General features: G+C 43.8%; 1 protein-coding gene across 2 annotated transcripts in view; it reads left to right on the top strand.

The window, feature by feature from the left end:
* Positions 1 to 25,155, top strand: part of SATB2 (SATB homeobox 2) — a 131,445-nt gene that overhangs the window by 94,201 nt on the left and 12,089 nt on the right. For both annotated transcript variants that reach the window (XM_054636526.2, XM_077181222.1), the window contains exons 9-10: positions 388 to 543; positions 12,190 to 12,387. In XM_054636526.2, the coding sequence (XP_054492501.1) occupies positions 388 to 543; positions 12,190 to 12,387 (354 nt within the window). The remainder of the gene's footprint in view (positions 1 to 387; positions 544 to 12,189; positions 12,388 to 25,155) is intronic.

Below are 25,155 nucleotides of genomic sequence, written 5' to 3'. Positions count from 1 at the left end.
CTTCCTCCAAGGTGTAGGCCACTTCTAGAGAGAGAGGGGGAGAAGGTAGAGCCTGGTGGCTGTGCTGCAGTAGCTGGCTGGCAAAGCCAATGTCAGTGTGTGCCTGCAGCCCAGTGCCCCAGCTACCTATCCTGTTGTTGAGCTGCTCAATAAACATGCTGGGAGAGGGAAGAGGGGGAGGCTTGACAGGGCCTTGCATGTCCTATAGGAATGCACTGCAATTATTTCCAATCACAATTAACCTGATTAGAATAATGGACAGGAAGTGTCCCTCTGTAGCTAATGCAGTTTGGCATCAGCTGACTGAAATCCTTTGATAATTTCTGCACAGATGGCTGGGCTGAAAGCAGCACTTTTTTAATTATTATTTTCATGGTCTCTTGGTAGGCCAAAACCTCGACACCAACAACAGACCTCCCCATTAAGGCGGACAGCGCCAACGTCAACATCACAGCTGCCATTTATGATGAGATCCAACAGGAGATGAAAAGGGCCAAGGTATCTCAAGCTCTGTTTGCCAAAGTGGCTGCCAACAAAAGTCAGGTGAGTGGTATAGGGGATTTCATTGTTGTGGGGCTTTGTGGGGTTTTGTTTTTAAAGCAAGCGCTGGGTTTGGGACTAGATCCATCTCTTCCTCCTACCAATAAAATTACATCTGTTCCTACCATAATAATAATTTTCATCTCTGGGGAACCTGTCATGTTTGGCTTTTGCCTGCTTAAGTGGTTTCCTTTTCCCTTTTAAAAGTGGCTGAGGAAAGGGTCAGTTCACAGCCAAGCTTTTTCTCCCTTTTTGTACAAACATGTCTGTCTTTTCCCACGTGTGGTATATAACTTACACCTCTGCTAGTAGGACAAGGAACTTCCAAAATGGTGGTATCCTACTCATTCAGCAGGTAATGAAATTGCTTTCTCAAGTGGTTAACTGAGGGAAGGCAATATTAGGCAGGTGTTTCCTTTTTAGCATGTTGTATGTGCTGCATACGGTATTGCCATGTGAATAATTCACATTGGATCCAATCATTTTTACAAAAAGGCATGAGAAGGCACTGCAGTGAATTCTGCTGGATTCATTTCTACCTTGGGTGTAAAAAATACATGCGAGCAAACCTAGGTCGGGGTGAAATTCTTGAAGAGAATCCATTAATTTAAAAATTTCATCCAGCTCTTTAAAAAAATATAATGCACCAGAAGGGATTTTGTGGAAAGGAGGACAGATTTTTTTGAAGGTCAGCAAGTGGATTGTTGGAAGGAATTGTTTACTCAGTGAAAAGAGCTGCTTCTGATCCTGGATGAAATGATTCAGTTCATCAAGGAGAGGGCATCAGTATGCACACAGAAAATGCACAAATGTGCACGTGACAATGAGAGAGTGGGATAGAAGTATCTAGGTGCATGCACTCTGAAAAACACACACTTCCCTCTGTGCAGGGAAACAACATTATAGTCATTAAAGCAGATGTAAAATAAGCAGTTGAAAGGCATATAAAGAAAGCATCAAAGGCTATCAAAGCACATGGGAAAGCCGTGTCCTTCTTACAGGTATTTTTTGTGTCCTGACACATGGAGATCTGATTAATTTTTCCTTCTTAATGTAATAATTTATTTTCTTTGCATTTTGCTTTCTCTTGTCAGGATAAAGGGGTCACAGTCCCTCTAACCCCCAAACCAAATCCCAGGCTCAGTATGAAATACATAAAAGGAAAATACCATGGAACCCTCTTAAACTGTTAAATGCATAAAAATCTCATGTACCACATGGCAAAATATAATGAGAACTGGAGCTGTTAAACGAATAAAGCTGTTAAAAGCATAATGCCACTTGGCACAACTACTGTGCATTTAACGGTTTTCCACTGTGTAATAAATGACATATGTGGTAAACGTGCAGTAAATATAAAAACTGCACAATTGATTTTGCAAACGTGCCCCTTATTCTTTGCTCCATGCAGATATCAAAGTTCCACCCAGAATCCGGACTGGACAGCTTTTAATAAGGAGTGTTTTAACACAGACCGAATGCCAGCCTCTCTGAGGTTTGGCTTAAAATTGCCTGCAAGCTTCCTGTCATTATACCCAGAGGCTTCTTGAAATAGAGAGGGACTGAACCACCCAACAATAATTTGGGTGGCTCACCAGCTTTGGTCTGTGCCAGCTTGAGTGCACTTCTCTGGCAGCATTGCACACCAGCGCCAAAACAAAAATAAGATCTGTAGTCTTTCACGTGGAAAAAAAGCAGGGCAGATTTTGAACACCAGATGCAAAAGGTTAAGAGCAGGATCCACAAATGTTACTGTTTAAAGCAGAGTTACTGCACATAAAGGTTTTGTTTCTTCAGCAGCAGCGAATAAAGAAGTGTTTCTGAGGCTGATGTTTCTTTTGTTTCGCAGCCTTGCCAAAGCAGTTCTGGCTCCCTGGGATGGCCCAGCATTCGCCATGCTGAGATGTCATAGCGCTCTGCTGGAGCATGAAAGTGGTTTATGGGGACACTGGAAGGCAGGGACAGAGGAAGTCACAGCCAAGAACCACAGTGTTCAGGGCCACCCCCTGCCTCAAAGCCCACCTGTGTGCCTGCCCCTGGCCTGGCTTGGTGTGCCTGTGGTGTCCTGCCGCTGGCTGGGGAGCTCTGTGGCCCGGAGAAGTGCCAAAAAGCAAGGACACAGCTGCCTGCATGGGGGAGAGCCACGGTGGCATGGTCAGCCTTAGGTCTGGCTTGCATGCAAACTAGCAGTTGGGTGTTCCCAGTGCTTTGCACAGGCCAAGCTGTGCCAGTTGTGGGAATTTCTGGTGCAAATGCTGCTGATTTCAGCAGCTGAGTTACATGGTGGGAAGCGCTCATTGAAAACTGCCCATGTTTGCAGAAGAGAGAGTTTGAAAGGGGGGAAAAAAGAGCTAGTCTGAGGCTTTGCTTGGACTCTCCGCCAAGGTTCGTTCACTTGCTATTCTCCACAGGCCTGGCTTGTGTTGTGTTGGCTTCCTCTATTATTCCCTCACCCCAGACTACTGAGAGGCTTCCAGTTTGCTAACAAGGCATGTGTTATGTTGGGCGCTGCTGTTCTGTCAACAGCAATCCACGGTGCTGTGAGATCTTCACAGTTTTAGCAGGCACTGAATCTCCGACAGGGATGTTTTGACATTTTATACGCAGGGCTGTGTGTCATGTACCCAAGAGAACATCCAGAGGCTACAGAGACCTCCTTTCCTCTTCTGTCTCTGTACAGGAAGAGTGGTACCCACTGAGAACAGTTATTGCAAGAGGCATCATCTACTGGTGGAGTTAATTGATCTCTAATTTAACAAGTAACCATCTTCATTCTTAAGTCATGGCAGTGTCTCAGCAACTGAAGAGAAAGGCAGTTTCTAGAAACTGAGGTTGCAAATCACAGAGCTCACAAGTCAACATAAAGGAAAGCTTCAGGGCCTTATGGAGGTACCAAGGTAGTATGGTGAGAATTCTTTAAGGGAATACACCTTCATAAAGATTTCAAGCCATTCATTTTAGACACTGACTTATTTGTCACTTATTCATCTCATATGCATTTTATTCCTTGCAACTTATATCTAGATCTTTTTAGCCTTTGTGAAGTGCTGTGCATCCCTTTGTATTTTTTAAGCCAGCAAGAGCTAAGAGCTCAGTGCCCTCACAATACATCCTCCAAAGCTGCCCTCTTATTTTAGTTGTCAGCTCTTAGGGATGTACCAATGGACGGCAGGATTGTCTGGGGATACTGCCTGCTAGTGCCCTTTTAGTGGCTAAACCTGGGAGCTGTATTAGCACATTGGGAATGTTTCTGAGTGTGGCTGAAACACCAGGGTTTGGTTTCTGGTCTACCCTTCAGGCTGCCCTGGTTGTACTTAATTCACAAGAAGACAGGTTTCTGGTGTGCTCTTTCAGAGAGCTTTGGTGGCCTGTGTGTATGCAGAGCTGGGCAGTGGGACAGGCAGAGACTTTGGATTGTGTTTGGAGTGTTGGTTTTACAGCTGGCTTCTACATTCAATTCCTCAACTGCTCTAGAGTACAACTCCAGGAAAACCCTTTTCCCCATGACCGTGTGACTCTGATGCTGTGCAGCAGCATCACCCCTTTGACCTCTGCTAGTGAGGGTCCTGTCAAAGGCTGTGCTGTGCTCAGCAGATTTTTTTTTTCTTAGTGTTTGCAAAATGGGTAGTAGGAATGTAGTTCTGTTTGTAGTAAACAATGACTATCAAAATAAATAAATAGTGGGCACTGATGGCCGGAGCTATTGTTGACAGTCTGAGGGAGGGCAGAGTTTGTATGAAAATGGAGATCAAACTTCCCACAGCTCTGCCAGGGTAAGAGACTCTTAATCAGCCTGGGGTGGCATAGGGAAGCATTTTGCTGGGGATCAGCCCTGGGAAGGGCAAATGGAACCTCCACCAGTCCAGTGAAAACAAAAGGTATAGCCTTGAAACTGAAATTCCAGTTCAAGAGACTGGAGTTTATTCCAGTTGGACCACAGTAAAGCAAGAGAGACCCCTTGGAGCAACATTTGAAAAAATGTTAAGCTACCAAGGATCAGTCTCTGTATTATATTTTTATCCTGTTGAAAAGCAAGCAAACAAACAATAAACTTGGTGAGAGTTAAGAGTTTGGGGGCAGAAAAGCCCTTCAGTTGAGGCCCTTGTGGTGGAAAAAAAACCCGAGGCCTATGGATGAAAATCACTATGATAATTCTTTGCCTTTCCTCTGACTTTCCTTTTTCATGTCAAGATTCCTGCCTCATTTCCAGTTCTCTGGCCAAGGAGGGTGTTTGCCCACAGCAGGATCCCAGGCTAGGTGGGAGTCCACCCCATGGCTACCTTCCTATGCCCTTATCTCCTGCTCATCCTCCAAAAGGGAAGTACGGGAACTGCAAGAGGAATGAGCAGTGGCACTTTGAGGAAGGATTAGCTTTAGAAACCCTTAATTTCATCCCTTCCTCTGTTTCCTTCCCAACTTACATTCCCTTGTATTCATTTGATAGGATGGGATGCCTTCTCTCTCCCATTTAGCTTATAATAGGTGTTTTATTGGCCTTAAACTAATTAGCTTCCAGTGATGATGAACAGCAGCTAGAAAAAGCAGCTGGTGGTGAAGATGTGGAGTGTGTATTGTGTGTGCATACAGGGCATTTCTTACAGCCTTATCTCAGTGCCTTCTTTATGATGCTTTGAATCTCTACAGCTGGGGTGTATCTGTTGTGCTGATATGTTGATGTTCTTGTCACATATGGAGGAAATGCAGAAAGACATTTCTCTCCTTGACTGAACTTAGAATTTCTTCTATGTATCTTTAGACTAGAGCTTATTTTTCACAGACTTGTATATCACAGTGTAACCCCATCCAGGACAAGTGAAGTGGGCCCATATGAACCTCATGGGGTTTGACAAGGCCAAGTACAGTGTCCTGCACCTGGGTCAGGGCAACCCCAGTATCAGCAGAGGCTGAGGGATTAAGGGATTGAGAACAACCCTGCCGAGAAAGACTTGGGGCTGCTGGTAGGTGAAAAGCTGGTAAGGAGCTATAGAAATGCACTCTTAGCTGAAAAGGCCAACTCTGTCCTGGGCTGCAGTCAAAGCAGCGTGACCAGCAGGTTGAGGAAGGTGATTCTGACCCTCTGCTCTGGTGAGACCCCCTCTGGAGCACTGCATCCAGCTCTGGGGTCCCCAGCTCAGGAGGGACTTCAACTTGTTGGGGCAAGTCCAGAGGGGGCCACAAAAATGATCAAATCGCTGAAGCACCTCTCCTGTGAAGTCAGGCAGAGAGAGTTGGGGCTGTTCAGCCTGGACATGGAAGGGTCCAGGGAGCCTTCATTGCAGCCTTTCAGTACTTAAATGGGGCTTATTTATCCAGGCCTGTTGTGACAGGTCAAGAGTAAATGGTTTGAAACTAAAAAAGAGTAAATTCAGACTAGATATATAAGGAAGAAACTTTTTACAATGAGGGTGGTGAAACACTGGGGCAGGCTGCCCACAGAAATGGCAGATGCCTCATCCCTTTAAACATTCAGGTTGCTCTGAGTCCAGCCTGATCTATTGAAAATGCCCCTACTCATTGTAAGGGGGATGGACTAGAGACCTTTAAAGGTCCTTTCCAACCTAAACTATCTGTGATTCTGTGACAGCATCTGCAGCAGTGCATTGGCCTCTCAGCAGCTGAATGAATAAGGGACAGTTGTGGAGCTGGGACTTTGCTCACAGAGCCCTTGGCAGACCCAGGAGCTGATGGTGGGCTGCTTGCCCTAACCACAATCCCACACTTCCTCTCTAGTGTGGGGAGAAGCCAGTTTGAACTTGGAATGCTGGATATTTCCTCAGTGCACAGCATCTTTCCCTCTGAGGCTGGGAGCTCTAAGCAGACTTGGTGTTCCCATGAACCTAAGGTACTTCAGGACTCATGTCTCATTCCCTTTTTTTTCTTATAATTTCATGCTTTATGAGGCTAGTGAGAAACTGGCCCTCATGAAAGTGCTTTGCATTTTCTGGGGAGGAAAAGTACCAAGCATTTCAGAAAATCCAGACTGTTGAGTGATTAACCTTGAACTATATCAAAATTCTCCAAGTAAAGCTTCTCAGGTTCAGTCCCCCTCCCCCGGCCCTCATCAAGAATTCATTGAAGTCATGACAGAACTCTCCATTACAGTTAGTCTTTTATCCATTTCAGCTTTCTTGATTAGGTTATCTTGAATCATTAGGGGGTTTATTTATTTTAATAGACACTTATTGGATTCATGGTAAGAGAGTTTGGCGACTAAGGAACAAGAGCTGAATATTATCTAGCTCATTTTGCACTGTGGAGTCCCAAACTAAGCAGAGAGAAGAGATGCTGGGGAAGTTTGGCCAGAGGACTCCTGTGATCCCATGTGGGAAGGGAGCCTTCTCTGAAGAGTGCATTTCTTTACTAATCTTTCAAGACTTGCGTCAATCATTGCTGCTTTTTTTTCCTTTTGTCACATATGTTGACATTTTCTGCACTGATGATGTGGGTGAGGAAACGGCCTTTTACATTTATTTTTGAGATTTATTCCTGAATCAGTCTTACTAAAACCCTCTTCATTTGCCTACTCATGCTTTCACTGGAGACCCTAGAAAATGTCAGTGCAGACAACTAACTGTATTGTTATTATTGTTGTTATTATTGTTATTAATTTTAATGTAAGTGCAGGGAAAAACAAGGTCAGTTAAGCTGCAGGTTTATCCATGCTCAAAGCAGAACAGCTGCCTGTGACTAAGTCACCGTGGACACCCAACTGCCACCTCCTGCAGTGGCTTTTGGCAAAGTGTAAACATGGGCCTGTACTCCAGCATGACTGTGAGCCTGAGCTCTTCCCATGTGCCTTCTTTGTCCTTGGTCAGAAATGTGGTCCTTGGCAGGCTGCAGGACAGCAGATCTGCAGGAAGCAGTTTTGGGGGTCAGTGTGTTTGTGCACATCTGTACTGAGTGCTGGAAAAACTGACCTTGCTGTAGTCTGGTACGTCTGGCTGCCCTGCTCCAGGGTAAGCCAAGCAAAAGTGAAAGGGTCAAGCTGCTAACAGGGCTCTGGGATAAGTGACAGAGATATGGCTCAGGATTGCTGCACCCAGCTCGCTGTCCTTGAGGGGGTTTGAGGGCGCCAAGCCTCACACTTTGGTGTTCTAAGCATGCTTTTTCTTTAGCAGCATATAAGCACAATGGGAATGGCTGGCTTTCTGCAGATTTTTGTTGTTGTTTGCTTAGCTATGTGTAAATGTATTTGATTGGAAAAGAGGTTAAAAATAGGACATTAATATGGTACTATTTTTTTAATCAAACAAAATGCTTAGAAAATGTTTATCTTGTCTCATGAGAACAACAAAAACAGAGGCCACCACTTCTCTGCAGCTCTCTTTAATGAGCTAAATTGGGTTGCATTCTTGATGCCTCTAGAAGTTTTGGGGTGAAATAAAGGAAGTTCTGAGCAGAATTCCTTGAAACCACAAGCCCTGGGTGTGCCTGAATGTAGAGCCCAGAGCATCCTTTAATTGTGCTGTTTTTCCTCCTCTTATTTTTAATGGAAGACATTCCCGTTTGAGAACCTTAGAAGCTGACATTAAGGGCTGGATTCTGCCACCCATATTGACACTGGTGTGTATCAAGCTCTCTGGTAGCTCTGGCAGCCGGGGGGCTGTTTGTGTGGTGGAGCGAGACCTGTGATGTGCAGAGGAGGCAGGACCAGAAACACAGCGTATTACGGGTCTGGGGAGGAGTGTGGTATTAGTTAGATTTTTCAGAATATGTTCACAGAAATTGTATTTGCTTGCAATGCAGTGAGCTCAGATGCTGTGGGTGAGTGGGGGAAAAGGTGGTGAGATAGTGTCTCCTTCACTTTTCCTTCTTCATGCCAATAAATGTAGCTATAGATGAAAATTCACTGTGAATGGCTGTAGCTCCAAAAGTTTCTGTATGTTAGCATTTCTTAAATGAAATAATTCTCCTGGAAAGCTCTGTGTAACATACACAGACCCCAAAGAAATAAATAAAACAAAATTTAAAAATTGTAACCAAAAAACGCCAAGTTGAGATTTTTAACAGTAAAAGGAGATTTTGTGTATTAATAATTCATGAGTTCTCATTGAACATGCACGAAGAAACGGTGCTATTCAATAGAGAATACTGTCATCTGTCACTGTTTTATTTGACATTTACACTTTTTTTTTTTTTGCCTGGTACTGCAAAACTTTCTTGGATGGCGTGCTAAGATTATTTAAATAAATAATTAAAAAAAGCCGATGCAGACTTTTCATCTGTGCATGGGGAAGGCGGTTACTTGCAGCCATAAAGAACGTGTGAGTAAGCTGCAGCACGCTGTGTTTTCTCACATATTAGTCAAAGCTATTGCCTAATAAACAGCCCCATAGATGGATAGAGAGGGTCTTGAATGAATACTTGAATAAAGAGAGGGAAGGATAGAAAAAGAGTAGCAAAAGGACAGACTTGATGCAGATAAGTGTACACATGCACGCAGTGGGTATGCGTGTGTATGTGTGGGGGTGAGCGAATAATGGCTCTTGTGAAGAAAGCTGACACAAATACATTGCAAAAATAAATATTTATAAAATGGTGTTGGGGGAGATCCAGTCTCACACAACATGAGAGAAGACAGGGCATTTAGCACAATGACAATTCAGTTAGGCGCACCTTGCAATTTCTTGCTAATATTAGGCTCGTGGAAATCTTTCTGCTCTGTAGGTTAGTTATTATTTATAAAAATCACAGAACCAGCTGATACATTCATAAGCTAATTATTGTAGCAGCTGGGTACACATGGTGCAATATGTCTGAGGCTGTGAAGTATCACAGATTTCTTGGGGCCTGCTGTGGTGGGGGTGTGCTGTTGAAGGCTAGATCCCTTAATCTGATCAGCCAAGCAAATACTTTGTGGGGAAACTGGATTAATATCTCTCTAAATACCATGGATGTGCTTCACCTTCAGAACCAGGCTCCTTTAAACGTGCCATTAGCTTATCTCCTTTGGGAAATGGAGAAGTTCTCAGGTGTCCTCGGGATGGCGGGGTCCTTGCCTGGTGCCTCCCTTTGCCAGAAATTAATTTGGTTTGCTCATGTCTGCACACATGGTCACACTGCAGTCTAATCTTTTCCCTAATAGCTCCAAGGTCAGGACCTCGCATGTTGCCAGGCAAATTGAGCGCTGTCCTTCTAAAAGACTAATGGCAGCGAGTGCCTAGTCCGTAATGAGGCCTGTAGTGTTGCTCTAAGTGATTGTAATGAGCGCTGATTATAACGGGACAGATAAATCAAAGCACCGCAGTCACCATCGGGCGGCCCGGTCTAGCCCTGGGAAGGGGAGCTGGCCCTGCCAAGCTGGGCCTGGGTTCTGCCAGAACCAGGCACCCCATCCTCTCACAGGTCTGCCCAGCAATGGGCTCCAGCTCCACCAGCTACAGGGCTTACCCTGCATTTTCTGCTACACGGTGGGTCTTCATGCTGCAGCATCCCCCAGGAGGTGTTAAACATACCTGCTTGAAACAGCTTGAAAGAGTTCAGCTGGAGACTTACTCAGATCACTGAAAACAGGGAACAACAGGAATTGATTTTTTTCTACAGATGGTTTATTTTCCATTTCAAAAATTATTTCCTTGGTATGGAACCCCTGAGAAAACATTGCAAAGATGGGAGATTTTCTTTCTATATTTTCTCTAAAAGAGACAAAGTTTTGGGAGATTTCTGAGCAGTGGAAGGAGGACAATTGAGGGTAAGGGATGTGGCCAAACCACATTAAAATGCAGACTCTACCTGGCTGAGAGATTGCCCAAATACCAATCAAAACACTTTGAAAATACAACACAGAGGGTTTTTTTTCCCTAAGTAAATTATTATATATCTTGTTTTCATCCTTGCCCCCCCACCCCCCAGCCCTCCAAGTTTATTGCAAGAAAAGATCAGGTCTGCACAAATGTGGCCTCTCACTTGTAAAAACAAGGCAGTGTTGTGTTACAGATTAGTTTATAAATCCCTGGTGGCTTCACAGTTCAGTGCCTACAGCTGCTGCAGATGGGCCTGGGTTTTTGTCTCTTCGCTGTGCTGCAGCCGGCAGTTGAAGGAGAAAATGGAATGATCAGGTTATTAACATGTAGGCCGTGAGGAAGAGGCTGCACAATGAGAACAGCTGGTGTTGCTGTCTTGGCTGATGCAGCGGAGATAATCAAATCTTGCCTTTTTTGGGGGGGTGAAGGCAGAAGACACAGTGGAGAGTAACACAAACAACGGCTTATGATATTATACACGGGGTTTAGAGTGCACGGTAGAAGTTGTCAATGGCTTACAAGTTGTTACACAAAAAAGCAGTACCAAAAAGCCCCCCCTGTGGGCTGGTAATGAACCCGGCTGTTCAGCTTGCTCTGGTCACTGCTCAGAAAAAACCAATTTTGGCTACTTCTTGTACCAAACATTTTTAACATTGATCAAGCTATCTTTTAGGTATTGTAAGGTGCCTGTCAAAATGGTGTCAGAATGCTGAGCTGTAGCTTGAAAATGATGGGTTATAAAGCTACTAGGTAAAATATTTTGACAGGAGTCAGTAAGGCGCGTTGACAGCATCCTCGGCATTATCTTCTCATCTTCTGTCATTTGCATTGCGTCTCCCGTGCAGGCACAGGAGGGGAGCCACTGTCCCCAGCCCCCAGTGGGCCGGCTGCTGGCAGGCGGGACGGGGCTGGCTGTGTCCCCAGGCTGCGCAGGAGCGGCAGCAGCAGCCGCCATCCCTGGCTCACCTGCTGGGGACTCCGGGTCACGCTCGGCACACGCGGGGCTGTCCTCACCCCAACAGCTCTTGCCCTTTGGCTGTCCTTGCCCTTGGAGTTCAGGGTCCTTTCCTCTTCCTGGAGTGCAGATGCTTTCACCTCAGAGGTCTGAGCAGTCGGTGCCTGTGGAGAGGTCCTACAGCTCCTTCCATATAGCAGTGGCCTTTTAAAGGCATTTCAAACTAGCCTTAAACAAAACAGCACAAATAAAATATGCTCTTACTACAATATGTAGTTTGTTTTAGAGTTACTTCTGCCTAGTGTCTTGGAATCTTTAGTAACTTCTGCATGACCTTGTTTTCTGCTTTTGTGCTAGATGCTTGAGGGTTCCCTTTATGTAAGGCTGCATCTTCTCTTAGATTTTATTATTTAAAGATGTAAAATTTTAGTGGGGTTCAGAGCTGGGGGAGTCAGTGCAACACAGTGCCAGCAAATCAGAAGTCTTGATAGTATATTCTACTAGCCATTTGGAGTAGTGTTGAATTTCTGGTTCTGTGGCTGCAGGTTGCAGTGAGGATTGTTAGCAAGTCTCAGGAGTTACGTCTCCTTTTCTTTTGCTTAGAGGAAGAAATGAAGAGGCTCTGAAATGGAAGTGAAGATGCATTTCTGTTTCATCTTTGCTTTTCTGTAGGAAAAATACTTATATCTGAGCATTTTGAACATGGTGTGTATATGATGAGGACGAGATGCTGGTTTTTGCTAAGCACTGCTGCTTGTTTCAGTTTTTCCAACTTGCAGGAAAGAGAATATATCATGGATTTGTCAAATGACAGCTTGGGGTGGTGGGGGTTTATGTGTGAGATGAGACCAGCAAAACTTCCAGCCCAGAGCTTTAAGTGTAGCTGACCTCCCGCTCACATCTGGTTCCTTGGTGCTCGGTGAATTGACTGTGCTGACTCTACCCTCGCAGGGCTGGCTGTGTGAACTGCTGCGCTGGAAGGAAAACCCAAGCCCGGAAAACCGCACCCTCTGGGAGAACCTGTGCACCATTCGCCGCTTCCTGAACCTTCCCCAGCACGAGAGGGATGTGATCTATGAGGAGGAGTCCAGGCACCACCACAGCGAGCGCATGCAGCACGTGGTGCAGCTCACCCCAGAGCCTGTGCAGGTCAGAGCCCTTCTGCCTCTTCAGCGTGTCTGTCTGGGAGGACTGGGGTAACACAGGGGGGTCAAGAGTGCAGCACGGAGATGGGCTTTTTATGGATTGACTGAACCTTAAAAGGGCTTCTGAAATGACCATGCTGAGCATTTTGTGAGGAATGGGCCTTTGTTTCACAGCCTCATTGGGATTGTTTTACTTCTCTCTACATTTCTGACTAGTATGAATTTTTGGTTGTACACCCTTGTTCTAGTCTTGTCTCAGGTATTAGTAGAATGAGAAAAAAATACAAATATGTGTACAGAAAACCAAGTGAAAATACAGACTCTCTTCTTTGCAATTCCAGCTTCAGTCAGAAGAAAAAATCAGATTCATGTGTATTCCTAATAACTAGTAATGCATGTCACAAACTCAAACATCTACAGATGGTCAAGAGAGGCTCAGGAGACATTTCTTCAGTCTAAAAAGCTGAGGCAACACCTTCCACAGCAGCCCTGCTTCCCTTCAACCCTCCAATTCAGCCCCTGGCACTCGGTACCATTCACTTGCTGCCAGATTATGTGACCACTCTGGGGGTTGTTTGTGCTGTGCATTTCTCTGATGATCTTGCAGTTCCTCCTCCCACCTTCACTCTCCCCATTGTTTGATGGTGGATTGCACTGCTTTGCTACTCTTGCTGTGAACTTGGCATTCAGCCTCTATTCTTTGTTGCTGCTGTTATGCTGCTACCACTGCTGCCAGTTATCTGGCCCCCTTTTTTCTGAAGGCAAGAGGTTTCTCTGTCTTGTCCTGCCCATCAGAAACATGTAGGTCTCACTCAGATTAATTATTGCCTAGTTCAGACCCTTTTGTCTCTTCTGCTAACTTCTTTCTCCTTGCTCTCCTTTGTGTCTTTGCCTAAAAGAAAAAAAAAAACCTGTTTCCTTGGGTTCAGGTTCTCAGGGCTGTAAAGAAGGGGAAGCCCTCTAAGTAATTAATTTAGCAAGTTTTGTCTTCCACATCCCAAAAAGTTTATGGGATCTTGGAAGCAAGAAGCTGCAAGCAGGTAAAGAAAGGGCCAAGCTGAAATGTGGGAAGACAACTAGACCTCTGTAGACTTAAACATATTAACCCAGTTCTGATGCCCACAGCAAGTGGGAATATCGTCTTTATCGACATAAAAAGTTTCCCTGGGATCTTGTGAGTGACCTTGATGATTAGCCTACTTTCCAAAGCCTTCTGCACATCACTTTTCTGCATCATGCAGGTTGGCTTTTGTGAGTGACATGTTACACTGGGTTGGAATGCTGCGCATTTGTATTTGTCAGCAAGTTACAAAGCCATGGATTAATTATTTATTACAGTCAAAATATGAAAAATGAAGAAAAATAAATGGAACCAGCTGGCAACTTCATACAACAAAACTCTGGAGGCTGGTATGCAGTTGATACAGTAGGCTTGTGTTTTGGGGGTGCTGCATTTTAAAGCTATGCTTGGCCATCCAAAAACCCCAGTAGGTTTCTGAGTGACACGCTACCAGTGCCAGGCACAGGAGATCTGCTGTCCACCTGCTCCCTACTGTCAAAAGATACCCAAGACTAAGTAATTTCTGCATAGTTTTCAGTCTCTGGGACTTGAATTGTTTTGAGAATCAACGTTTGTTTTTTAGCTTTGCTGCAAGGGTCACTATTAGGTAATTAGCCATGAAAAACCAATGACAGCAGCCAGAGATGTAAAGCCGAGGTCCTCACACTTGCAGTCATTGGAGATTTTGTGACACTTTACATAAGGGTAGGGGTCTTGGGCCCTGCTCCTGGCTGAAATCCAGGCCAAGTAATTACATTCTGCCTATCTGAAATTCCCCCTGTAGTGTCAAGTGGGAAAGCAACTCTCATTTCCTTCTCAAAGCAGTGGTGGATGCAGAATGTCTGCCACAGTGCCTGGCTGCATTTTAGCAGGGGGTGAAAACATCCAAGAGCTGCAGTCACCGACCTACTTTGCTTTGCAGGTTTGCTGGTGAGAAGTGTGCTGTAAGTCAAGCCCTTACCTGCAGCCTTGATAGCAAAATGACAGCCCTTTGAAGGAGATACAAGCAGCGGTGCTGTGAATAGCAGCAGGTGCAGACCTGTAACATAGCAGCAGGCAGGATCTTACCTCTGTTCTCTCTCTCTGCCTAGCCCATCTTTCTCTTTGCTCTGATGGCTTAGGTGTGTTATGGTAACTTCTCTCTGATGCTTGAGTGTCCTGCTCCTTCAGCTGAGAGACTGGGAGAGCCTGAAAACAGAGAGGCTGTCCCACACTGCTGCCAGACTTAACCAACCACCATGACTTAACCCTGTCTGGGCTGGGGACATCCCAGTGGGGCAGTTGTGCTGTAGGAGATCAGCTGGACACAGGCTGGTTCTTCATGTTTTAAGGGATTGTTGTTTCCTTTGTGAGAGATTCTTGCTCTCACTGGTTTGGTATTACTAGCCTGCACTTCACTGTTTAGCTTTAAGTTCAGTGTTTTAAAACCAGACATGTTTATTTTTCTATCTTCCATTACATTTTTTCTATTGGCCATACATTAATCCATTTAATCAATTATTTTACTGTTTCTGAAATGAATGATGTCTATAGTGGAAGCTGAGTGTTTAAAAATTTTTCCCTGTATACTTGATTTGTTTGTTATTGTGCTGAAGAGTCGTAAAATGTGAGCCCTGTGGAGCTCTGTGATATGGCTGTGTTCTCTGGCAGCATTGGGTGTGGCCATATGGACATGTCAGAGTGTGGATTTTCCTTCACACGCTGGTTACGGGGCATCCATGCTACACCTACATGTTGCTGGGCATGCAGGCTGAGCTTGCCACAGCCTCTCTTCTGGTTTTTAAGGAAATTGAGGTATCCATTAGGAGGCTCTCCCTCCATTCCATGCAGTGGTGTAATAGCCAAGTGCTGGTAGGAAGAAGAGCAGTGAGGTTGTTGCTAGCTGGGTACCATAAGGACGTCACCTCTGAATTACACAGTGCCTAAGCCACAGGTTCCTGGAGGGTGGGAGGGTATCCTGGAAAGCATTATTACATTTTTGCTGTGTTCTCATCCTCTCCCTCCACTACCAGCAGGAGTGGGATCCTCGCTGGCCCTTTGATCTGGCCTGGCTTTTAGCAGTGTGCCAAGTAGTCCCTTTGCAGCAAGCAGTCCTCATGCTTCTGTGTTTAGCTCTGTGCTCTGCAGAGGTGAACCTTCCTTCCCTGTCTTTCCATCCCTTGCTAAATCCCACCATTCCCTGGCTGTTTGCTGGCACTGGACCTTTCTGGAGTGTTAATGCTGACAAGTGCCTACAGCTGCTTCCCATTGTCAGCCAGGGATTCCGTGTTTGTTACAGACATGCTGGGACACAGTAAATCTAATTTCTCTCCCTTCTCCCACTGTTTGTCTGCTGTGTCCAAGGTGACCACTCCAGAGAGTAACCATCTTGCCTGGCACTTTAATATAGTGCTAATTCATTGTTTATTGCTGGGGCAGAGAAACCTGACTCCATTGGGAGGGCCATGAATCAGGCTGTTGTCTCTGGAGTGTCCGGGTGGGTAAGCTGGTTCTCTGGAGTAATGAGCCACCACTGCAGCAAAGAACCTTCTATTCAGAGAATGTGGGAGCCTTGCCTCTCATTTTCTCTAAGTTGACAAGTAGATCTGAAGCTAGTAGGTACATACGTATTTAAGAGCAATCAAATGTTGCTTTCTGATACACTGTTACTTTTGTCACTTTTTAAAAATGACATCCCTCCACCCTTTTATTTCTCAGAAGCTTTGATTTAGACAAATCTGGCAGTATATAATTGTTCAGATCATAAATTGTGGAGGAACATTAGTAAATAAAAGAAGGCATAGTAAAAAGCTGTAGGAAAACTCTTCTGTATTGTGTGTTCACTGCAAACATTGTAATCTCTCTTTAAATATGCAGAAAATAACACAGCACAGAAGTAAATGAAATACTAATTTTATAATTTTGTGAGGGATAGAAGGGAATGAGTATTTTAGAAATAACAATGAAATACAAAAGAGCAGAACATGGAGCCCTCATAAAAATGGGTCAAGGCAAGTGGCGGTGGCAATCCAATGAAACTAATTTCATATTCTCTTTCTAGAAGTAATAAAGAGGGGGATGAACACCACAGTAGTGCTTCCTAATGAAATATCTGATTCTAAATAATGTCTTGGAGTTCATGGGTCACATAATGCATAGCACACAGATGGATAAACCAGCAAGACTTGAAATTTCTTTTAAAATAATATTAATTAATAATACTTTGGAAATCTTAGATGATACGTGAAGCAAAGCTGTGTTATTCCACAGTGTAACATGGTGGGCTCAATGATCCATAGGATGATGTGCACAGTGAGGTTTTGCTGTGTTTATCTGAGTTACATCAGGGGATTTTGCATGCTGGAAATTAGGACTGAGTTGTCTGTGAGACTTAGACAAAATTATTTTCCCAAACCGTGCTAGCTCTCTGACTCTGGTCCTTACTGTTTTGATACACATTTTTTGTGGGGATGCTGTGCCCTGTGATTCATTCTTAGTGGCTGTGCTGTGATCGTTTTGCTTTTTGATCATTTCTCTGCTCCCAAAATACAGACCATAGATTGATACCCACTGCTGTTTGACTCCCCAGTTCTTTAATCCATGGCTGGATGTGACATCTGCTCAGAGAGGAGTGGTCAAGACTGGTGACACAACTTGTACTCAGCAAACCCAGGTGGACTTCAAGAGAAACTTGTATTGTAGGTTATTCATTACACTCAAAATGCTTAGAGCTTTGGTTTGGGAGGGTTGCACTTTAATTATTTTTTTTCTTAGATTTAGAATTACAGAGGGAAATGTGTGTCAGAATGAGGTCTGTGAATTTTGTGAGTAGAGAATATCTCTCTTTTTTAGTTGTTAGTTACTTGGAGTTTTATTCTTTCTCTCGTCGAAATTAGACAACAGTCAATTTCAGTATCTCCTTTCAGTCTAAACTATTAAAAACCACTAAAAAAAGTCTCAAACTATGTAACTTCTGTTTCTATGCAGTGTTAAAGCTGAAAGTAATATTTATTGCAAATGTCACTCACACTGCATTTATCTCTACTGTGTGTGTGACTGCTTTTGGGTCAGAGTAAAGGAACTGTCTTTAAAGCATGTGGTACATACAAAAAAAAATCGCAGGCATCTTCCACTTCTGAGCTGCTTTCTCATGCTTCTCCAGTGCCCTACAGCCAGAGATGGTGCATTCAGCCACCAGCTGTGGCTGCATGCTCTGGTTCTCCATCTTCTTGGTGCACACCATTTTTCTGATGGGTCACAGTAGTTCAGGAGCCTTGCACAAGTTTGACAGAGGCAACAGAGGCACAAATCAGATAACAGCCCCCTTACATTTGACTCTGAAGTGTCCAGCGGATGATCTTGTGATTGATAGTTGCCACAGTTGCAGGGAACAGTGCTGAGCTGTGACTGCTGCAGCCAAACCTGCCTACTGCACCATCTCAGCTGTTTCTGCTTAGTGTGGATATCTAATGTGGCTGAAAATGCTGCTGATTCTTATTAACATTAGGCCTGTTATTCCCCTTGAATGATAGCTGGGAGTGTACTTGCAATTAAAGCCAAACTGCCTCTGTTCTGAAGTTAGTTTAGGTTTAGTACTGCTCCATTTAGCCCTAGAAATGGGAGATCAAGTAAACTGCAGTTTCAAGTTTTCCTGTGGTGGCAAGTTTAGTCTTGTCAGAATAGTACATCCTTTTCACATTTGTACAGAACCTGAAACCATGAGGCCACTTCAGTGACACCTGTTCCCAGACAGCTTCTGTTTAGTCCAGAATCAGCTGAGAACAGGGCAGGAATGAGGTGGGACACGAAGGAGCCCTGAGAATATGACTAGTGCTTTTCTTCAGCAGCATTTTGCAATGAAGATGACTCTGAGGGTACATCTTCTGTGAGGCTGTCCCAGAGCAGCTCTGCTTGGGTTGCCCTGGCTCGTATGGCAAAATGCTCCAGGCAGAAGCTTCCCCTAAAATCTGAATGTGCAGATTTAGCGCTGCTGAGACTTGGCAGTGAGCAGCAGGGTGGTGGTTTGTGTTGGTGTTGCTCTGACAAGTTGTCGTTTTAGCAAATGACATCACTGTAGCTCTGGCCCCTGTTGTCTCACCCTTTTGCCTTTCACACACAATCTGACCAGATTTAGTCCTCATTTCTTACAGTCCTGGCCCCGTTGTAAATGCTAAGCTGCTAGTGTTTTAAGGAGCTGTAGTAGGTCGAGGATGAGCAAACATAGAGAGCAAGATCACTAAATAAAGCTCTTTAAATTCACATAACCTTTGAAGCTTGCCAGCAGGCAAACCTTGAAGGCTGAAAAGCCACTAGATGAGCCTCTGTTCCATTTACATTTGAAAATTTTTGCAGTTAAAAATATTGCTCTTTTAAATTTAATTTTAATGCTTCCTAATTACTCTATGTCCCCCACACTTGTTCATAAATTATAGTATCAGGCTTCAGAGATGTGTAAATGTTTATAGGTTATTGGCTGTATGCAACATTTTATTCTCAGGCTCTCTACAAAAATCTTGGGATAAAGTTAGAGGCCTGGATCATTTCAGCTGGTCTTTTTCTGCAGATAGGCAATTATAAAAATTACATGGGGAGGGAAACCATTGAGAATAGTGCTACCAGAGCACTTAGCACTGCTTGACCTTCAAGGAGCTACTCTTCCTTCTGTGTTGCACAGCATCCTCCAGGGAAATGGTGCAGATTCTGGGCAGTGCTGGGAGTTAGGCTGTGACAGGGCAGGACAGAGATGGTCAGTCTCCTTGCCCAGGGCCAGTCTTTTTTTGGAAATTCTTCGGTGTGTTCTTTTTTTTTTTTCTTTCTTTTTTTTTTCCTTTTTTTTTTTTTTTTTGGTCCTCTGAATGGTTGGAAATACCCAGAGACTGTAATGTGTGTAGAGATAAGGGTTTTTTCAGGGTCAGTATATTGTGTATGTTGTTCCATGTTTGTATGGACTTTTATAGGAATTGCAGATTGAAAGGAGAAGCGTTTTTGTGTGCATGCACTATTCTCACGCATGAAGTATCCAGAAGTACAGTAGCACATATTTTTTCTCACAGTCATCTATGCTTACAGTGTTTCAAAGAATATTCCAAAATATCTTGGCACAGACAAAGTGAAGCTGTTTGCAAGATCCCTAGCTGTGGAACAACAAAGGCTACATTCTCAACACACATCACACATGACTTTTATTAAAGTCTTAAACAAAAATCAGATAATGTATTTAGAAAATTAAACTTCATCATTTATGATGCTACTCACATTGTGAAAGGAAGTTGGTATCCCCTTGTGCCTCCTTTCCAATGACTTCTCTCCCAGTTCTACTCACTTCTTCTCCACGTTGCAAATGAGAAGATGAAAATCTTAACTACAAACAAGTACGTTTAAAAACCAGTAATTTAGGACTACTGTGGTGCCTTACTTAAAAAGGATTTGGTGTTCAGAAATAAAGGAATGCAAGCATGTAAAAGGTGCCTCTGGTGGAACATTTGGAAGTTTGAATCATCTAAAATCATTATTAACCTTTTACCATTACATATGGCAAAAAGGATGTGGTAAATCATAGAACACATCCTGGATATTACAGATGCAGCCATCTCATTTAATTTGTGTTAAAAACATTTTCTGTTTCCTGTTGAGGCTAAATTTTATTTTATACTATTGTGCCATTATAGTCCAAAATAATGTTGACACCCTTGAATTTTCTAGCTGCTTTTTCCTCAGATTATTAAGCCATGCCCATTTGATGTGCCACACTTGAATCCAAGGCACATGGGCACAGAGAGCTGTGAAGAGCCCCTTCCTTCCTGCTACAAGTTCCATCATGTGTATGTTGAGGAAAGTGAGCACATTGTGCACAAAGTCTTAGTGCAGAGCCATAATTGTTCTGGCTTTTTATGAGAATATGTGGCTAAGTCTCATGGTTACATCTGAAAAAACTTGGTATTCTCAGTCTTGCTTGCTAAAGCTTCGCAGCCAGGATTTATTTTGTTGGGGTTTTGGTACCTTAGAGTTGAACCATGCAGGGTGTCAAAGAAGGCCCTTGTACCCACGAGAAGAAAGAGTTGTCTCCTCTTTCTGTGCTGTGTTGAGGGAAGCTGTGGTAGCAACTGCAAATCCATCCAGTTGTAGCAGAAAGAAAGAGACACACTAAAATTTCAGGACTCAACAAGCCCCATAAAAAGATCTGTCTGGACAGCACTTTACTAGTTAAGTGCTAAGTTATTATTATTATTTATTATTTATTTCCTCTCCTATTTTTCCTCTTACTGAACAAGGAGGAAATATCTTTGTTCTTTCATTTGAGAAGTGAAATAAATGTATTCCCTGCAGCATTTGAAATTTTAATAATCCATAATAAATAAAATCATATCTAATAACATAACTGCTTTCAATTGGCAACATGATCTCCTAGATGCATTGCAATGGCAGAAACATAAATAGTTGCAGCCTCTGAAAGCCTACTTCCTATTTGCTAAATATACTTGGCTTGCTTTAAATTCCTTTGTGTGCAGTCATTAATACAATCCTCTTTGACAGCATTTAATTAAAGTGCTTTTCTCTATTAAATTCATTAAAACTTTTTTTTTATATACAACTGTTTCCCAGACACTGAATGTTAAGGACCTGTAGGCCTGTCTTTAAATAACTTCTCTCTCCTTGTTGTAAATTGTTAATTAAATTTAACTTAGACTGTTTAAAGATGTCTTGGAAAAGAAAGCCAGATTTCAGGATATGGTCTCAATCATGGTTGATTTTTTTTAACACAATTTTTTCCATGTAGTTATAGACTGCGTGTTATATTGTTTATGAATGTTGCTGTACTTTCAGCTGGAACCAAGCAAAGAAATCCCCTAAAAAGCTAATTTCCATCTCACTTCAAAAATTTCCATCTTTTTAGTGCAGTTTCTTAGCCTAAGAGGATTTGCAAGGGGGGAGTGAGGAGGGAGGAGCTGTTTAGTATTAATAGATTATTGACAGCTTAATGTCTTGGCACCTAGACAGCCCATAAGGTATAATAAACAGGAAGCTGTCTGATGTGAGCGCAGTCAATAGCGTATTCAATCAGAACCTTTCAGTTAATTGCTGGTTGACCTCAGACATTTCCTTTAAGTGAAACTGTCCTTCGCTCAGATCTCATCTGGGTTTCAGGGTTTAATTTGAGAATGCCCTTTCCATATGGCAGCTTGTGCATACATTCCTGGTGGAGTTTTGCTTTGCTCCCATGCACAGCATTACGAGAGCCAGTGTGTGCCTGGAGCTTTGCAAATCTCGTAGCCGTGCACTGGGCTGGGAATACGGCATGGAGCAGGGCTGGGAATACGGCATGGAGCTGGGCTGGGAATACGCCGTGGAGCAGGGCTGGGAATATGCCATGGAGCTGGGCTGGGAGCACGCCATGGAGCGGGGCTGGGAATACGCCATGGAGCTGGGCTGGGAATACGCCATGGAGCTGGGCTGGGAATACACCATGGAGCGGGGCTGGGAATACGCCATGGAGCAGGGCTGGGAACACGCCATGGAGCTGGGCTGGGAATACGCCATGGAGCGGGGCTGGGAATACGCCATGGAGCGGGGCTGGGAATACGCCATGGAGCTGGGCTGGGAATACGCCATGGAGCTGGGCTGGGAATACGCCATGGAGCGGGGCTGGGAATACGCCATGGAGCTGGGCTGCCGCCGGGCAGCAGCATCACAGTTAAAGCAGGCAGGGTTGTAAACTGACGTCAGGGGTACTTTGAAAGCAGCTGGGCTGTTGCCGAGGGTGCTTTGGATGGAGTCAGGCACGGCTTTGGTGCCTGGAGAGGCACTGCAGCATTAACGAGACCTGACCCGGCCCTGCAGATGTGCAGCGCTGCAGCCCAGCGCGGCTACCTCGGCAGAGGGGTCGGCACTGCTGCCTCCATCCCACCCGCGGGCACGCATTCCCCTGCTCCTCTGCACAAGTGCAGACCAGAGCTCATTTGTATTTAGTTTCCCTAATTCCTGTACTTAGCCATTCTAATTTTTTCGGACTGTATATCTTGATGAGGCCCAGATAAGCTACAAAGGCAAGCAGGCAGGAAACCACACGGGCAGTCCCTGACCCTGACTAACTGGAAACCATCTGCTTATTTGGGGAGGAAACCTCCATGGAAATCTCTTCTAGCAAGTCTGCCGCATTTGGGTTTTTCTTCCTTTCCTCCAACTGTTGACTCGGAGCGTTTGTGTTTTCCACAGGCGGGATCAGGGAGGGTCAGCTATGGCAGCTCTCGTTTGCAGCAAAGGGTCTGGATTTCCCGATGGCAGTGAGTAACTGCCATGTGAAGGAAATGCTTCTGTATCAGAGCAAGTTTAATTTACACTTCATGCAGTCAGGAGACACGTTTTTGTCTCTAGATCTGCAGTGATTGGTTTTTTTAGCCACTTATCATGCATTCAGACTGTGGTTTGCTGGAAGGAGTATTATTACTTTTAATCTCTGATTTTTAATCTCTGGGTTTTGATTCACTTCTGTGGTTCTCTTTGTCCCTCTGCATCAAACAAACTGCTTATGCCTTTTTAATGGCCTGATTAGCACCAGGGAAGTACTGCTGGCTTGAAGTAATGTTATTCCTGGTGTTCGCTTGTTTAAATGAGATGAGGAGTAAGAATGCTGCATTGCTATGTTTGGGATCCATTAAAGTCCAGTCTGGACCCTGCCTGAATCAGATTGTAAATCTTCTGTTTTCATTCATGCATGTTAGAAAGGTGAGGGGGAATAGTTTTGAGATGATACTCCCTTTTTAGGAAGGTTGAAGGATAAGAGAGGTTTGGAATAGTTATTTTTGGAGAGAATGGAACAAAACCATAGCCAGACAGAACAGAACAAGTGAAGAAATCCCAAGGTACATGTGTGACCCTGGGGCCATCAGCTGCCACACTCACACTTTGCTCCCAGGTGTCAGAATATATTCGGAAGTACTTTCTGGTTTTATCAGACTTACTGGCCAAGCTGCTAATCAGTGTTACATTGACCAAAGGACTTAAAAATCATAAGCTTTATTGGATTTTGAGATCAAAAAGATTCTCATCCATCTCCTTTTATAAACTGCATTACATTTTGTTCTTACAACATTTCAGAGCTCCCATCAGCACAGCCCTTAGTAAATATGATGGTGAAGGAGGTAGGTGGGTAGTGAGCTGCTGCTCTTTCTTGGGTGGTACACCCTAGAGCTGTAGAACTGCTTGAGCTGAGTTAAAGGGGTTGCTGACATTTCTGAAATGCTGGAAGAAAAAAATATGTTGGTCCTTTCTAAATTATTATTTTCAGTTCAAATAAAAAAAAAGGTTTGCGGCAGTTTAGAGCAACAAGCAACATAATGCTTTGAAGGAAAATAGGAAGAACTTGAAGAGCAAAAATTTTTCTGAATAAAAGCAACCAAAATATGCTGTTTCATGAAAAATGCCTAAACAACTGCTTGAACTTTGTCAGAATATTCACCCCTCTGCTGCCCCAGGCATACAGTTTGGCAAAGTAGACTTTACTTAGTCAATACTTTGATGTCACTCAGTTGACATTTTTGACCAAAAGATTTTTGACTGAAAAATGCCACACAATTGTGGCAATTCTTTGCCAGCCTTACTGAAGCAAAGAATAGTGTTTTGCATTTCTAGCAAAAGCCTGTGGCTCCTTCCACACAGACCTACAGTAGCTGCAGGCTTGTGTTAAGTGTGAGCTTTACCCCTGTGATTACATGTGTGCAGCCAGCCATGGGCAGAGCAGTCCATGGAGTTCCCCACAGCAGTCAGCAGCAAAGCTGGATGGATCCCAGGGCCATAACCATGTCATCTTCTGCTTTGTCCTAATACTACCCCTCTGGCCTTACATTAAACTGTTTTATTTTAAACAAACTAAAAACCTGTGACTATAAACTGCATGTGCTGTTGACTTTCTATAAAGTAATTTTCTACCAGCATCCAGAGTCTGTAAAATAGGTACAGGTCAGAGTAGTGAGACAGAGAGCTCAACAGCATCGGGCTGAGATGCCAGGGTAGCTTCCTCTGTTTTCTGCACATGCCCACCTTTTGTAAAGCTTAACCAGGAAGACAAAGGATTTCAGATCTAATTCTCTGAGGCGTCCTGTCTTCAATGACCTAATCTGTGCAGGAGACTGTACTTTGGTCATTTGATTTTAATTTATCCAGTTTCAAGCTAAGGGTATAATAAAGCACATTATGCCAGTTGTGTGTGTGGTAATACTGGATATTTTGCTTTTACCATGGTAGTTGATTATAATGCACTTTTTAAGACTTGCTTTCTAAAAAAAGGAATATTTATACTTTTATGTGTTTGATTCACACAGTATAGTTTGCACAAGTCCTGTTATTAAGTGCATTGGTGGTTACATCTCAAAAGCCAAAAAACATGCTGAGTAGTGTTTTATCAGCACAAATCTGCTATTTTCACTAACCATAACAGTCAGGTTCTCCTGACTTCTAACTGCTCCCATTGTAAAAATTAGCAGTACAGTTGGGTATTCTTGAAACCCCAAATAGCCATCTGTAAGGACCTAAAACAGTTTGATGGGACAAATAATTACCCCCCCACCAGAATCCAGTGTCTAATCCAAACATATCCTTCCTGAAATAATGCAGTGCCTACTCCTGGTCTGAGTAACTGGAAAACAACATGATTATAGTGGCGCCATTCGTGCCACCATAGTTAGGGGTTTAGGGCTTGACCTTAAGCGTGGCTCTAGGTTGGGGCTTGTCAGGGAT

Source organism: Agelaius phoeniceus, chromosome 7 (genome assembly GCF_051311805.1).
Source record: "Agelaius phoeniceus isolate bAgePho1 chromosome 7, bAgePho1.hap1, whole genome shotgun sequence".
In the NCBI taxonomy this organism is placed as follows: Eukaryota; Metazoa; Chordata; class Aves; order Passeriformes; family Icteridae; genus Agelaius; species Agelaius phoeniceus.
This window is presented reverse-complemented; position numbering and strand designations above follow the sequence as displayed.